The following is a 16,473-nucleotide window of genomic DNA, read 5'->3' on the forward strand; positions in this document are numbered from 1 at the left end:
TCATGAATATAAAATTTTTATTCATTTTTTTGCTACAAACTAGTGTTTATTTAAAAATAATATTTAGGAATTTATACTCATAGGACATATTATAGTTAACATTCGAAGACAATCAAAGCATATTTTTTGAAGATTTATTATGTACCAAAGAGTACCTAATTTGCACACTGTTGGCATTAGTAAGATTAGAGAGTTGATTTCTGGCTAATGATGATTATAAAAGGACACTGAGGAAAATTTCAACCATTCCCATCGGTGAGAGTATAATTTTATATTTCATGAAGGACAGTAGTCATGTTTAGCAATAGCCTCACTTATAAATTAGAGTATACTCACTCCAATGTTGTATTCTGATGCTGTTTCCTTTCCCTTCTCTTCTTACAAATAACCAACAAGGTACAAACTGTTTCCCACTGGCAATCCAAACAGAGGAGGAATCATACCTAACCACCTAGTTGCTAATGTCTGTGAAAGGCAAGTTGCGAACTTCTGAGTATGGTTCAACTTAACCAAAAAGTGTGAAGTTTCTCCCTCTGACTACCTTATTCCATGAAAAAAGTGTACTCTGACTTCTAAAATGGATTTTTAAAATTCAATACAAAGATTCAACAACTATCAGCATTTCCAACACTGATTTTTCTAATACCCAGAGACATCCACTTAGCAGTTGTGAGACTAATATGAAAAATTTAATAATGTTGCACAAATGTAAGTTTTTACTATTAGACAGTAGGAATAATCACGATTCCTTATCATGTTTATATTTAAGCTATAAACATGAGACTGATTTTTAGAATAAAAAAGTAATGAAGAACATCTCCATTATCTTTGTTCCCAATAATCTTTTTCAGATAGATCTGTGAAATAATAGAGTACAATGTCAACACACCTTTCAGTTCAAAGACCAAAAAAATAGGGTTTAAGTAGTAAGATCCTTTCTATTGGATTTTATATTAGTATCAATTAATGAGTTAATCAATTAATTAACCTTAGTTATTTCTTTTTTCTAAATGAATATCAGTTGATTTAATCTCGCCCAAATGAATGGGTCTCTTTCGGTTGATCAATGCGATAGAGAAACTCTGCAGGTAAGAAGTATCCAAGATATTCCACTATATCTGGGGTAGTGTCGTAGTGGTAGTGTCCACCTTCTCCATGATGACTAAAAAAATGAGTGTGTTCCAATCGCAAATCAAACCCCTAGGACAATAGACAAACTATCTGTTAATATTCAAATTAATTTTGGATAGAATTTGTTTAAGGGAGAGGGAGAGCTTTTTTATTTATAATACTTTTTATTTTTATTTTTATTTTTTAAGAAGGTAATACGTTCACATGATTCAAAATTCAAAGGGTGCAAAAGGATATATTCAGTAAAATGTATCTTTCCATCTCCTGCCCTCACCACTCATTTCCTTTCCTTGCAGGCAAACAATGTAAGCAGTTTCTTCTATATCCTTCCAGAAAGATTTACTTCTTTTTTTCCCCTCAAATGCTATAGCACTATATACATACTGTGCTGCATATTGCTTTTCTTCATTTAACAATATAGCTTTCAGATCTTTGTGTATCAGGTCATAAGAGACCTTTCTCATTCTTTCACATTTGCATGGTATTCTATTGTATGTACATACCACTTTCCAAGTGACATTTAGATTATTTCCAATTCTTCTGGTGTTACAGCAATGCTGTCATGAATAACCTTTTAACTAATCATTTTACACACTTATGCATATATTTAAGGATAAATTCCTAGATATGTAATCACTGAATCAAAAGATAACACTAATCAGTATTTTGGTAGATATTTTCTCTGAGCGAGGGTCTATGTTATATTTTTTTCTAATGCATAGTTAGAATATAATGAACAGCAAATAAGATGACAGGAGACCTGAATCCTGTCATGATTCTACCATTTAATAACTTGACTCTGGGTGTTATTTAAAATGCCTGTGCCTTCATTTCCTCAAAGGTAAAATCTGCTCTGCCTAACTTGTAGGGTGGTTAGCCACCTGCTCCCTTATCTTTCAAGATAATTCCAGAGACTATCTTAATTTTCAAACAGCAACACAAAAAGTGCCTAAGTCTAAAAGAATATTCTAAAAATTGAGCATTATCATTGTAGTATACTGCAATATAAAAGACGGAGGTAGACTTACTGGGTCTCTGGAGACAAAAACTGGCAGACAAACCAAAGGAGCCTTCATCTCATAAAAATGCAACCACTTATTCACCTCTTCATCAGAGTTCAATGGGCAGGAAGAAAACTCTGCAGGCTACAATAAAAGATCATTAAACATGTAAACATACTGAATATTACTGAGAATCAAAAATTTAAATTATATATAATTTCATTAAGTTAAAAACTTTAAGCCTTCTTATACATTCTATTCACTATTTTTGACATCAAAAGGAGTTATACACCTTAGTTTTCAAAAAGATCACCAATCAATGTGTACACACTAAAAAGTATGAATGAATAAATGAAGGAATGAGTCTATCAGTAGATTTTTTATTTCTCATAGCCTCTCAGTTTTCCTGTGCATATCTCCTTATCCTAATCTTAAATGTCATTACTACTACTGGAAGGTGAAGCATCAAAAAGAATAAAATACTTAGGAATAAACTTAATCAAGGAGGTGAAAGACTTGTACACTGAAAAGTACAAAGCATTGCTGAAAGGAATTTAAAAAAGACTCAAATAGATGGAAAGATACTCTGTATTCATGAATTGGACAACTAAATATTCAATGCAATTCCTATCAAAATCCTAATGATGTTTCTGCATAAATAGAAAAATCAATCCTAAAATTTATATTAAATCTCAAATGACCGTGAAAAGCCCAAACAATCCTGAAAAAGAAGAAAGTTGGAGGTCTCATACTTTCTGATCTCAAACTTAACTACAAAGCTATAATAATCAAAACTGTGTGATACTGGCATAAAGACAGACAAATAGATCAATGGACTAGAATAGAGATCTCAGAAATAAACCCTTGCATATATCTATGGTCAACTGATTTTTGACAAGGGTGCCAAGACCATCCAAGAGGAAAGGGTAGTCTTTTCAACAAATGGTGCTGGGAAAACTGAATATTCACATGCAAAAGAATGAAGTCAACCGTTACTTTACACCACATACAAAAATTAAATCAAATGGATCAAACACCTAAATGTAAGAGCTAAAACTATAAAACTCTTAGAAGCACACATAGAGGAAAAGCTTCATGACACTGGATTTGACTCTTTTGGTATGACATCAAAAGTATAGGCAACAAGAGCTAGAGTCATGGTGGAGTGAGCTCACCCGGGACTCTCTCCCCTCCATCATACAACAAAAAGGAGCAACCACATTCCACGAAAAAATATCCTAATAGCACAGGTATCCTCAGAGACCCACAGTAGCCAAACAATGGAGGGCGGAGAGGCTGGAGCCCCCCCCCTTGGAGGAGCTGGAACAGGGTAAGAGAGAACTCCGCTCCCTCCCCTACAGACTGGGATCACTGCTGGGGCAGGCTCCATGAGGGAAGGAGTCGGGGAGGGGCTGCGCATCCGGGGGATCCTCCAGGACTCCCACTGCCCCTGCAGTTCAGATGGAAGCCCTCTAATGGGGGAAAGCTTTCGCGTGGGAGGACCCCATCAAGCCAAGGCCCCAGGAAACCAAAGAGCGAGAGCTGATGGGAAACTGGGTATGCACACAAAAGAAAGTGCCCCTCCTCTCCCAACCTGTGCTGTGGCCACAGCTGAAGACGGAGGGCTAAGAACATGCGGCTCTCAACCCCCATCTAGTGGTGACAGGCTGTAACTGCAACCAAATAATAGCATTATGTGCAAAAACCGTTCCTCTACTGTCCAGCAATTTATAAAAGCTCCAGACCAGAAGGAAAACAATAAAAACACAGAATTATGTCCTGAGGACTTGGAAATAGGTAAACTAAGCAACAATGAATTCAGAATAGCTATCATCAAAAAACTCAATGAGGTAAAGGGAAATATAGAGAAGCAAGTCAATGAGTTCTGGAGTTACTTCACAAAAGAGATTGAAACTATAAAGAAGAATCAATTAGAAATACTAGAGATGAAAAATACAATGGATAAAATAAAACAGAATATGCATTCCCTGAATGCCCCTGTGGACACCATAGAGGAGAAAATTAGCATAATCAAAGATAGACAGGTTGAATGGCTCCAGACAGAGGAAGAAAGAGAACTAAGAGTAAACAAAACTGAAGAAAATCTCCGAGAAATAGCTGACTCAATGAGAAAATGCAACTTAAGAATCATCGGTATTCCTGAGGGCATGGAAAAGGAAAATGGAGCAGAAAGTGTGCTCAAAGAAATAATAGCAGGGAACTTCCCAAATCTAGGGATTGAGAGAGAAATGTGTGTGGAGAAAGCTTTCAGATTGCCTAGATTTGTCAATGTAAAAAGACCTACTGCAAGGCATATAGTAGTAAAAATGGCAAAAATGAATAACAAAGAAAGAGTACTCAGGGCAGCAAGGCAGAAGAAAATAACCTACAAAGGAACCCCTATCAGACTTTCAGCGGATTTCTCTACAGAAACCTTACAAGCTAGGAGAGATTGGAACGACATATTCAAAACTTTAAAGGATAAAGATCTTCAGCCAAAGATACTCTATCCAGCAAAAATATCCTTCAGATATGAGGGAGAAATTAAATCTTTTCCAGACAAACAAAAGCTAAGGGACTTCATAGCCACAAGACCCACTCCCCACAACAAGAAATCTTCAAGAAGGCCATCATACCTGAAAAAAGAAAAAAAGGGAGAAAGGGGTCACCAAACACAAGAGTAAGGAGACAAATAGATAGAATCAGAATAGGATAGCAAATATTCAACAGTAGCATTAGGATAAAGGTAAGGAAATCAGCAAAAACAAAGACAATCTTATCACTTTAACCACAAACTCACAACACAAGTTGGAATAAGAGATGAAAATAATAATTTAGGAGGGTAGGAGGAAAGGGACTGAATCACTTTAGGCTAAGGAAGTAAGAGGCCACCAGAAAATGGACTGTGTTATGCATAAGATTCTGAATACAAACTTCAGGGTAGCCACTAAACTAAAAAACAGAACAGAGACACAAAACATAAATAAGGAAAAAGCTAAGAAACCCAGCATAAGAAATTGCAGAAGTCAATGGGTAGGCTAAAACACACAGGATGAGAAACAAAGGAAATGCAGGAAAACCAGAAAAAGAGCGACAGAATGACAGCATTAAGCCCTCATGCATCAATAATCACCCTCAGTGTAAATGGACTGAACTCTCCAATAAAAAGACAGAGTGGCAAGATGGATTAAAGAACAAGATCCAACAATTTGTTGCCTCCAAGAAACACACCTCAGCTTCAAGGACAAACACAGGCTCAGAGTGAAGGGGTGGAAGACAATACTCCAACCTAATGGCAAACAAAAGAAAGCAGGTGTCATAATGCTTATATCAGACAAAGCAGATTTCAAGATAAGGCAGGTGAAGAGAGACATAGAGGACCAATATATAATGATCAAAGGGACACTTCATCAATAAGAAATAATGCTTATCAGTATCTATGCACCTAACACAGGAGCACCAAAGTTCGTAAAGCAACTATTAACAAACCTAAAAGAAGATATCAAAAATAACATAATAATAGTAGGGGACCTCAACACCCCACTCACATCAATGGACAGATCATCCAGACAGAAAATCAACAAGGAAACAGTGGAGCTAAACGAAAAGCTAAAACAGTTGGACTTAATAGACATATATAGAACACTTCATCCTAAAAAAGCAGAATACACATTCTTCTCAAGAGCACATGGAACATTCTCAAGGATAGACCATATGTTGGGAAACAAGGCAAGCCTCTATAAATTTAAAAAAATTGAAATAATAACAAGCATCTTCTCCGATCATAATGCTATAAAGCTAGAAATTAATTATAAGAAAAAAGCTGAGAAAGGCACAAAGATGTGGAGACTAAACAATATGCTATTGAACAAGTAATGGATCATTGAAGAAATTAAAGAATATCTGGAGACAAATGAAAATAACATGCCATACCAACTCATATGGGATACAGCAAAAACTGTATTAAGAGGGAAATTCATCACAATACAGGCACATCTTAACACACAAGAAAAATCCCAAATAAGCAATCTCAAACTGCACCTAACTGAATTAGAGAAAGAAGAACAAACAAAGCCCAAAGTCAGCAGAAGGACAGAAATAATAAAAATCAGAGCAGAAATAAATGCTATTGAAACAAAAAAGGCAGTAGAAAGGATCAATGAAACAAAGAGCTGGCTCTTTGAGAAGATAAATAAAATTGACAAACCCCTAGCCAGACTTACAAAGAAAAAAAGACAGAAAGCTCAGATAAACAAAATCAGAAATGAAAGAGGAGAAATAACAACAGACTCTGCAGAAATACAATGGATTATAAGAGAATACTACGGAAAACTATATGCCAACAAAATGGACAACCTAGAGGAAATGTATAAATTCTTGGACTCCTACAATCTCCCAAAGCTCACTCAAGAAGAAGCAGACAATTTGAACAGACCAATCACAAGGGAAGAGATTGAAACAGAAATCAAAAGCATACCAAAGAATAAAACCCCATGACCAGATGACTTTCCTGGGGACTTCTACCAAACTTTCAGAGAGGATTTAATACCTATCCTTTTCAAGCTATTCCAAAACATTAGGGAGGATGGAACACTTCCTAACACGTTCTACGAGGCCAACATCACTCTGATACCAAAGCCTGACAAGAACAGCACGAAAAAGGAAAACAACAGGCCAATATCACTGATGAACACACATGCAAAAAGTCGCAACAAAATTTTGGCAACCAGAATTCAGCAATTCATCAAAAGGATCATACATCATGATCAAGTGGGATTTATACCAGGGACACAGGGATGGTTCAACATCCACAAATCAATCAACGTGATACACCACATCAACAAACTGAGGAATAAAAACCACATGATCATCTCAATAGATGCAGAGAAAGCATTTGACAAGATCCAACAGCCATTTATGATAAAAACTGAACAAAATGGGGGTAGAAGGGAATAACCTCAACATAATAAAGGCCATATATGACAAATCCACAGCCAACATCATATTCAATGGGCAAAAACTGAGCGCCATCCCCCTGAAAACAGGAATGAGACAAGGATGCCCTCTATCACCACTCTTATTTAACATAGTTCTGGAGGTTTTGGCCAGAGCAATTAGGCAAGGAAAAGGAATAAAAGGAATCTAAATAGGGAGGGAAGAAGTGAAACTCTCACTGTTTGCAGACGACATGATCTTATATGTAGAAAACCCCAAAGATCCATTGGAAAACTTTTAGAAATAATCAACAACTACAGCAAAGTTGCAGGGTATAAAATCAATTTACATAAATCAGTAGCATTTGTATACTCTAATAACAAATTAACAGAAAAAGAACTCAAGAACACAATACCATTCACAATCACAACAAAATGAATAAAATACCTCAGGGTGAATTTAACTAAGGAAGTGAAAGACCTATACAACAAAAACTACAAGGCTTTTCTGAAAGAAATAGATGATGACATAAAGAGATGGAAAGACATTCCATGTACATGGATTGGAAGAATAAACATAGTTAAAATGTCCGTTCTACCTAAAGCAATCTACAGATTCAACGCCATCCCAATCAGAATCCCAATGACATTCTTTACAGAATTAGAACAAAGAATCCTAAAATTCATATGGGGCAACAAAAGATCCCGAATTGCTAAAGCAATCCTGAGAAAAAAGAACACAGCTGGAGGCATCACAATCCCTGACTTCAAAACATACTACAAAGCTACAGTAATCAAAACAGCATGGTACTGGTACAAAAACAGGTGCACAGATCAATGGAACAGAATTGAAAGCCCAGAAATAAAACCACAAATCTATGGATAGCTAATCTTCAACAAAGGAGCTGAGGGCATACAATGGAGAAAAGAAAGTCTTTTCAACAAATGGTGCTGGGAAAACTGGAAAGCCACATGTAAAAGAATGAAAATTGACCATTCTTTTTCACCATTCACAAAAATAAACTCAAAATGGATCAAAGACCTAAAGGTAAGACCTAAAACCATAAGGCTTCTAGAAGAAAATGTAGGCAGTACACTCCTTGACATCAGTATTAAAAGGATCTTTTTGGACACCATGTCTTCTCAGACAAGGGAAACAATAGAAAGAATAAACAAATGGGACTTCATCAGACTAAAGAGCTTCTTCAAGGTAAAGGAAAACAGGATTGAAAAAAAAAACAACCCACTAACTGGGAAAAAATATTTGCAAGTCACATATCCGACAAAGGGTTAATATCCATAATATGTAAAGAACTTACATAACTCAACAACAAAAAATCAAACCACCCAATCAAAAAATGGGCTGGAGACACGAACAGACATTTCTCCAAAGAAGATATATGGATGGTCAATAGGCACATGAAAAGATGTTCATCATCACTAATCATCAGGGAAATGCAAATCAAAACTACACTAAAATATCACCTCACACTCATTAGAATGACAAAAATAACCAAAACAAAAAGTAACAAATGTTGCAGAGGTTGTGGAGAAAAAGGAACCCTCATACACTGCTGGTGGGAATGCAAACTGGTGCAGCCACTATGGAAAACAGTATGGAGATTTCTCAAAAAATTAAAAATAGAAATACCATATGACCCAGCCATCCCACTCCTGGGTATCTAGCCAAAGAACTTGAAGTCAGCAATTCCAAAAGTCCCATGCACCCCAATATTCATTGCAGCATTATTTACAATATCAAGACATGGAAGCAACCTAAATGCCCATCAACTGATAAAGAAGATATGGTATATATATACAATGGAATAGTACTCAGCCGTAAGAAAGAATAAAATCGTCCCATTTGCAACAACATGGATGGACCCTGAGGGAATTATGTTAAGTGAAATAAGCCAGATAGAGAAGGACAATCTCTGTATTACTCCACTGATAAGAGGAATTTAAACATGTAGAAAAAGAGAACACATTAGTGGCTACCAGGGCAAAGGGGGTGTGGGGGGGTGGGCACAAAGGGTGAAGGGGTGTACCTGCAACATGACTGACAAACAATAACGTACAACTGAAATTTCACAAGATTGTAAACTGTCATTAACTCAATAAAAATTAACTTAAAAAAAGTATAGGCAACAAAGGGAAAAATAAACAAGTAGTTCTACATCGAACTAAAAAGCTTCTGTAAGGAAAGGAAATAGTCAACAAAATGAAAAGGCAACCTATGAAATGGGAGAAAATATTTGCAAACCACATATGTGATAAGGGTTAATATCCAAAATATATAAGGAACTCACAGAACTCAATAGCAAAAAAAACAACCCAATTAAAAAATGGGCAAAGAACTGAATTCGATATTTCCCCAAACAAGACATTCAAATGGCCAACAGGTATATGAAAAAGAGCTCAACATCACTATTCATCAGGGAAATGCAAATCAAAACCATGAGATAACAGCTCACTCCAGTGAGGATTGCTTTTATCAAAAAGACAAGAGAGGGGCCGGCCTGGTGCTACAGCGGTTAAGTTCGTGTGCTCCACTTGAGTGACCCAGGGTTTGCTGGTTTGGATCCTGGGCGGGGACCTATGCACTGTTTATCAAGCCATGCTGTGGCAGGGGTCCCACACAGAAAGGAGAGGAAGATGGGCACAGATGTTAGCTGAGGGCCAGTCTTCCTCAGCAGAAAGAGGAGGATTGGCAGCAGATGTTAGCTCAGGGCTAATCTTCCTCAAAAAAAAAAAAAAAAAGGAAAACAAAAAGACAAGAGATAAGTGTTGGCAAGGATGTGGAAAAAAGGGAACCCCTGTACACTGTTGATGGGAATATAAACTGGTACAACCATTGTGTAAAACAGTATGGAGATTCCTCGAAAAATTAAAAATAGAACTACCATCTGATCCAGAAATTCTACTTTTGCATATTTATCCAAAGAAAATGACATCAGTATCTCGAAGAGATATCTGCACTCCTATGTTCATTGCAGCGTTATTCACAATAGCCATGATATGGAAACAACCTAAGTGTCTGACACCAGATGAACAGATAAAGAAATTGTCGTATCTATCTAAGTGTGATATATATATGTAATATTATTCAGGCTTACAAGAGAAGGAAATTTTGCCATTTGCAACAACATGGATGAACTTTGAGGACATTATACTAAGTGAAATAAGCCAAACACAGAAAGATAAATATTGCATGATATCACTTATATGTGGAATCTAAAAAAGTCCAATTTAGAGAAACAGAGAGTAGAATGGTGGTTGCCAGAGGTTGGAGGAAATGGGGAGATGTTTGTCAAAGGGTACAAACTTGACTTATAAGATAAATAAGTTCTACAGATCTAATGTACATCATGGTAACTATAGATAATAATAAGTATTGTGTACTTGAATTTAAAAATATCCTATAATAATTTGGTATTTACAAATAGATTTATAATTTTGTTGTAAATAATTTGGAAAAGTAATGAAGTCGTTTTACACATGTGTCCCTCTATACAGGATCAGCTGGCTTGCCATTTAAAATTATCAGGATAAAAAACATTAAAACAATACATTCCCTGATAGCTTTACGGATAAAGCGAAAAGGAAATTAAGTTGTAATCACTTTACACTTCATTCATTCACCTACTAAAAATTATTTTAAAAGTCCTGAAGGCCCTGGGTCTGTCTTCATATGGTATTCCATCCTTAATATCTTATAAACTTATTATATTTAGCCCATAAGATTATAATTTTCAGGAGTTCTTTCCCCCAAAACCACAACCATCTTAATAGCAAAATCTTTGTATTGAGTTTGGGATTCTGGCAATGAAAATAATAATCAGTTTCTAAGGCTTACACTCACATCTATTGTGATCTCAAAAAGAAACATACTGAAAACAAAGTTCTAACTATTAACATGAAAGAAGTACTCTAGGTAGACGACATTATCGCACAATATGATTTACAGTGTTGGTTGTCATTAAAATTTTAAAGTAATACCATCATAGTAAAAGGATTTGTTCAGGGTGTCTTTAAAGGTAGACTTCTCAATGTATATCAAAAAATCCTAAGATCTTAAGCACATGTGCACACACACAGGCCCTTACCATAATGTGAGACTTCACTTTTCCTTTCTGAATTACGAAAGTGCCTCCCATCCCTACTGGCTTATCTCCATAATGATTTTCAAGAGTCTGTCTCATACAAGTCACAAAGTTAAGTTTTCCAGTTCTTCTTTTGGCTTTCACCTCAATGACCTAGAAGAGGACATAAAAATGCATACCGCTGTTCCAAGCTGCAAAATTTTAATGTAACTAAATACCAAGTGAAACATTATATAATCTAACGCCATCAAGTAAATATTCACTTTTTTGCTTAGAGCACGCAGATAGTTGACGCGTCTCAATCCTCTATGTCTTGATTAATAATACACATATTGTAATATATATTATAATATATATGAGTTATATATCATTTACTCTAATAAAAGTCTTATTCATGCTTTCTTGGACTGAGAAAGAATTATAGCTAAAGCCTGCACTGAACTCTAGAAATTCTTAGCATTATATGTCAGGGTGGTAAAAACTTGAGACTTTCTTGACTTAAAGTGATTAACCTCTGATAATTGGAGGGGAGAAGAAATGATTACATTTTCTCACTTCCTTGAAAATTCTGGATTTATTTTACCTCCACTTTATTAGGTATTTTTACTTCACTACCTCATTTCTCAAAGTAACTGAAGCAGCTATCTCTATTTACAAAATGTGAGAGTTCTCACAATTGGTAAAACTGAAATCATCTTTTTGTGCACTAAGAGGAAATAAATATGAAGTGAGGCATTAATTCTCCTTACTGCCTTCTTGCTATAAGTTTTGCTACCATCATTTCTATCTAGTTCAATCAGTCTTTTAAGTCAGGAATGAACAAATTGCATATATACGAACTATAGGCAGACATTATCTATTTACTTCAGCTGCATGGTTCATCTATTTGACTAACTCACAACCAACATGGATATCCTGCCATCTTTTACTTCCTCAGAAAAAAGGGTATTGCTTACTAAGTATTATTCTTAACCTCAGTTTTAAATGAGACTCATTCTGCCTGTAGTACTCTCTGAATCTTTCATAACTAGGTTATTTAAAGAGCTTGGACTTAAGTAGCTTTGGATTTTCTTAAGAAAACCATATTTGTGGCAATAAAAGTTCAAATTTTTAGCTGAGAACTTTTGGAGAATATTGTGTTTTTATGAACAAAATCACCTTTCCAGGTCGGCCCTCACTGGCAAAAAGATTAGCCAGTAATGCACACCCAAAATCACGATATTTCTCACTGTATTTCTCTAGAAGGTACCCTCCATCTGCAGGGTTAATATAGGCAAAGTAACTTCCATTCACAGGAGGTTTGTGTTCACCTTCTGTCTGAATAACTGGCATAAACTGAAAAGAAAAGTAAATAAGGTAATTAGTCAATCCTAGTATCACTACGCAAAGAGAGTATCTTGAATAATGTAACAAAATATTTTATCCTAGACTTAAAACATTTTATTTCAAGACCTAATAAGAAAACATGAAATAGGAAATATTAATTTTAGAGTCAAAATTTTAAAAGATTTACAAATATCAAAAAACTGAAAACATTTTATAAAATGTTCACAGTATTTCTTATAGTGTTTCTATAACATTGTAACACTTGCTTTAAAATGTCTAATTTTAAATCTTAAACTCTTTTTCTACCTTGAACACTAGGCAAATTATACCCATATTTCTGCAAAAGAACTTGTATGGTTTTTGACTTAATGGTCACATCTGTAGAGATTGTGAGAGAATGGGCAGGCTTAAGAGGTCATTCACTCTTCCATTCATGAGATGTGAAGACAAACAGTTGATATTTTTATGTTGGAAATAAACGGACATACACAGTAATAGATATTTCCTCTTATAAATAATCATCATACTACCGGGGTAGGTTCTTACTACTTGGTCTGAAAGAGGGAGTTGACTAGATTATTAAACATTCCTTTCATCTTCTGATTGAAAGCTGCCCTCATATGAAAAGCAAAGATTTAAAAAGAAGCTAGGAATCCTCTGACGTATAAGGATTAAAATCTTTCACAATCCAAGGTCCTCAGCAGGCCACAGTAGGAGCTTGGATAGACTCATCTAAGACTGAGTATGAGCTAAGACAATCTGAAATGAGAGGTTAATGCTCCATTAGAGTTGGACCAATTGGAGCATGTGCTATGGTCCAAATCTATATGAAACAGTATCAAAACTGTAGAGAGAGATGACATCAACCACTGACAAGTCATTCAGAAAGCAGGATTTCTGATAGGTCAGTAAAAGGAAAAAGGCAAACCAAATGTCAAATCAATATAAGAAAATAATTATATATATACTAACCTCAGAATTGAACCCAAGAGTCTGAAATGGGCCTGCCCCCGCTCCAAGAATAAAAGCTCCAGGAAGCTTGATTTCTTTTGCAATCTTATTTAGATCATAAACCTATACAAGAGGAAAAAATATTTAAACTTTTAAATCATAACTCATCAAATTCCCTGTTTTACTTTATATTACTGAGTCCATTAACACTTCCTTACCACATTGGTCAATGGATCTTCTAATAACAAAAAGAGGAATCAACCCAACTTCTATAATCTTCACGTGAATGTGAAGAGTAAAAGTATACTTACTTTTGTTTTATTTACAAGAGGCATTAAGTAAGGCACACCTCCTACTTCTGCAATTCTAGTTTTCCCACAGATGCCTAAAAAAAATAAGCCATCTTAAAAATAGGCAAACATCTAATTTTAATAGAAAATGCCAGAAGATACTAATTTAATTTATTAAGAGTATAAAACTTTTCCATTCTCATAGTTTTAAAATAGCAGGGGTTGGAAGATTTAAGTAGCTGGGACCCCTGTCCTATTCTAACTACCTGCATCTCCAGTATTGTCATAACCTAGCATGATTTGATGTAGTTAGTAGCATAAAGGCAACAGAAAGTTGATGACAGGGCAAGGGCTAGACCTGGGGCTAAAGTATGGATTGGATGAGGTTTCTAGAATTAGCCTATAATGACTTATTCCTTTAAAAATCATTTGTGGAGACAGGGTTTAGCCAAAATTATATTTTAATTTAAAATATTTTGCTCTCACGGAATATTAGTTCTTTTAGAAGTCCATATTGGAAAATCTTCTTGTTAAAGTTGTTTATTCCCAAGCTTGTTTATAAAAATGACAAGTAATTAGAGGTAACTTCAGATGCTAGGGACTTTCTACTTACATTTTTCATTAACATAACAGGTACAGCTAGATACAATTTGGGAGAAAGCATATTCTTTTTTTTTAAACATAGGGTGGAAAATTAACTTTGTGAAAAGGTAGTCTTGTCAGTTTCATACTAATATTATTCTATAGTAAAGTAGATTAAATTGCTCTATTTCTTCAGCTATGCAGAGGGTAAATGTACAAAATTTCTTTAGGTCCCATTTAAAATTAGGGACTCTGGAAGTGTTTTCCATGGGATCGGCAGAAATTACTCATGGTTAAGACTCTTTCTCATTAAGTGATAATGTTTAAGTTCAGAGAAACCATTAGAGGACTATTTTAGCAGTCCAGCAAATAGGCAAGTAATGAGCTAAAAACAGCGACTTGTAGAGATGGAGTAGAAGAAATTAAGAAAAAGAACAAAGAAAGGAGCATAGGCAACTATGGTGAAGTAATATGTTAAATTTTAGACTTGTCGTCCTCAAATTGTTCTTAGCATACAGAGGTGGAGATGTCTTGGAGAAAAGTGGAAAAAGAGAGCTCTAGGTGAGACGTACAGGTTTCGAATTTGTTGTGTCCAAGCAGTAACTAAAACAACAGGAGTAGATGAAATAGTCCAGAGAGACTTTACAGAATAAGAAGAGGCGGAGGAAAGAATTCTGGGAAACATCAACATTTAAAAGCCTTCCAGAAAGAGAAAGGAGCCAGAAAAAATGAGGAAGAAAGAATATCATGGAGGTAGGAAAGGCACCAGGAAGAAGATGCAGGAGAACCAAGGAGAGTAGAGGAGAACCAAGAGGAGAGAGAATGTTAGGTAGCAATGGCCAAACAGCATAAAATATTTGGAGGGATAAAATAATACCAACTCACTGGTGACTTGAGGAACACCAGTTCATGTAGAAAGTGCCTAACCATGTTTATGAAAGCTCATACATATACATATACATACATATCTGGCTTCCTTAGTATTGTAATTTAAAGACTCAAAATTATTGACCAGAAAACTTTTTTTCAAAGTATAACCCTTTGGAGGACAGAATTGAGATTAATCATTTTTCCTTTTTCCTCATACTCTTCAGTGTTTTCTGATTTTTATTTTAATTATTTAATTAATTATTTAGTGGGGGAGAATATATTACTCTTATAATTGAAAGAAACATGGCTATAAAAAAGTATTATGCTAAATGCTTTCAAGATGTGAAGAGAAATTGCCATTAGGTACACAAAACTTCCAGTATTTACAGGTCTACTTAACATCAAAGACTGTTTAAACTGGACACACCCAAGAAGAACATTTAACCCAAATGCCCCCCAATTTTAATGCATCTATCTGAAGCCAAGATACATTAACTGGCTTAACCAGGGTAATGAAATCTGTGTGTGGGAGAGAAAGAGCTAGAGTCCAGGACTTCTCCATAAAACTATTTTTTAACAAAGCTGTCAGTTATGTAATAAAACAGTGAGTGAGTGTGAGTGTTTCTCTCCAAATTCCTCATCACAGTAGAGTATAATGGGAGAATGCTGGACGCTGGAAGCAGCCATACCTGGACTGCTCCTGATTATGATTCACACTGAGCTTGCTTAGCCTCTCTGAGCCTCAGTTTTCTCAACTACAAACTGGAGCAGTACTTACCCTGCAGTGTTACTGTAAAAATGAAGACATCAAACATAGGTTATCTATCATAGTCTGACAAATTATATTTACTCAACCAATATTAATTTCCCTTCTTTCTCACTTTAAACATTGGCTGGATGATCATTTGGCAAATTTGTTGAAGGGGTATAAGTATTTAACAGATAATTCAAATACAAGGCTTTTAAGATCCCTTCTGGTCTTGAATAAATAAATGAAAACATAAAAATTAAAGTAAGTTCCTGTAACAGTCACTTGAGGAATTAAAAACAAAACTCTCACGTGATATCAAGGATTCTAGCCTAGTGAATATCTACTATGTAACCTGTGAAAGCTACAAAACTGCATAAAACACAGTATTTTTCCACAAGGGTATAAAATGAAATTTAACCAATATAAGAAAACAGTGAGCACAGAAATTAAGCACAATTTAACCTAAAAGTTGGGACAATATCCTTTATTTGTAGAGTTTAAGACAACCCTTAAAAATAATTCTAGTTTTAGAAA

General features: G+C 35.3%; 1 protein-coding gene across 4 annotated transcripts in view; it reads right to left on the minus strand.

The window, feature by feature from the left end:
• C6H11orf54 (chromosome 6 C11orf54 homolog) overlaps positions 1–16,473 on the minus strand; it is a 22,241-nt gene continuing 5,768 nt past the window's right edge. For 2 of the 4 annotated variants that reach the window (XM_070623855.1, XM_008525705.2), the window contains exons 4-9: positions 13,758–13,831; positions 13,468–13,569; positions 12,328–12,504; positions 11,173–11,322; positions 2,160–2,276; positions 1–1,200 (exon numbers count right to left, since the gene is read on the minus strand). In XM_070623855.1, the coding sequence (XP_070479956.1) occupies positions 1,027–1,200; positions 2,160–2,276; positions 11,173–11,322; positions 12,328–12,504; positions 13,468–13,569; positions 13,758–13,831 (794 nt within the window). In that variant the 3' untranslated portion in view covers positions 1–1,026. The remainder of the gene's footprint in view (positions 1,201–2,159; positions 2,277–11,172; positions 11,323–12,327; positions 12,505–13,467; positions 13,570–13,757; positions 13,832–16,473) is intronic. The other 2 variants (XM_070623856.1, XM_070623857.1) reach the window with 1 other exon arrangement.

Source organism: Equus przewalskii, chromosome 6 (assembly GCF_037783145.1).
Source record: "Equus przewalskii isolate Varuska chromosome 6, EquPr2, whole genome shotgun sequence".
In the NCBI taxonomy this organism is placed as follows: domain Eukaryota; kingdom Metazoa; phylum Chordata; class Mammalia; order Perissodactyla; family Equidae; genus Equus; species Equus przewalskii.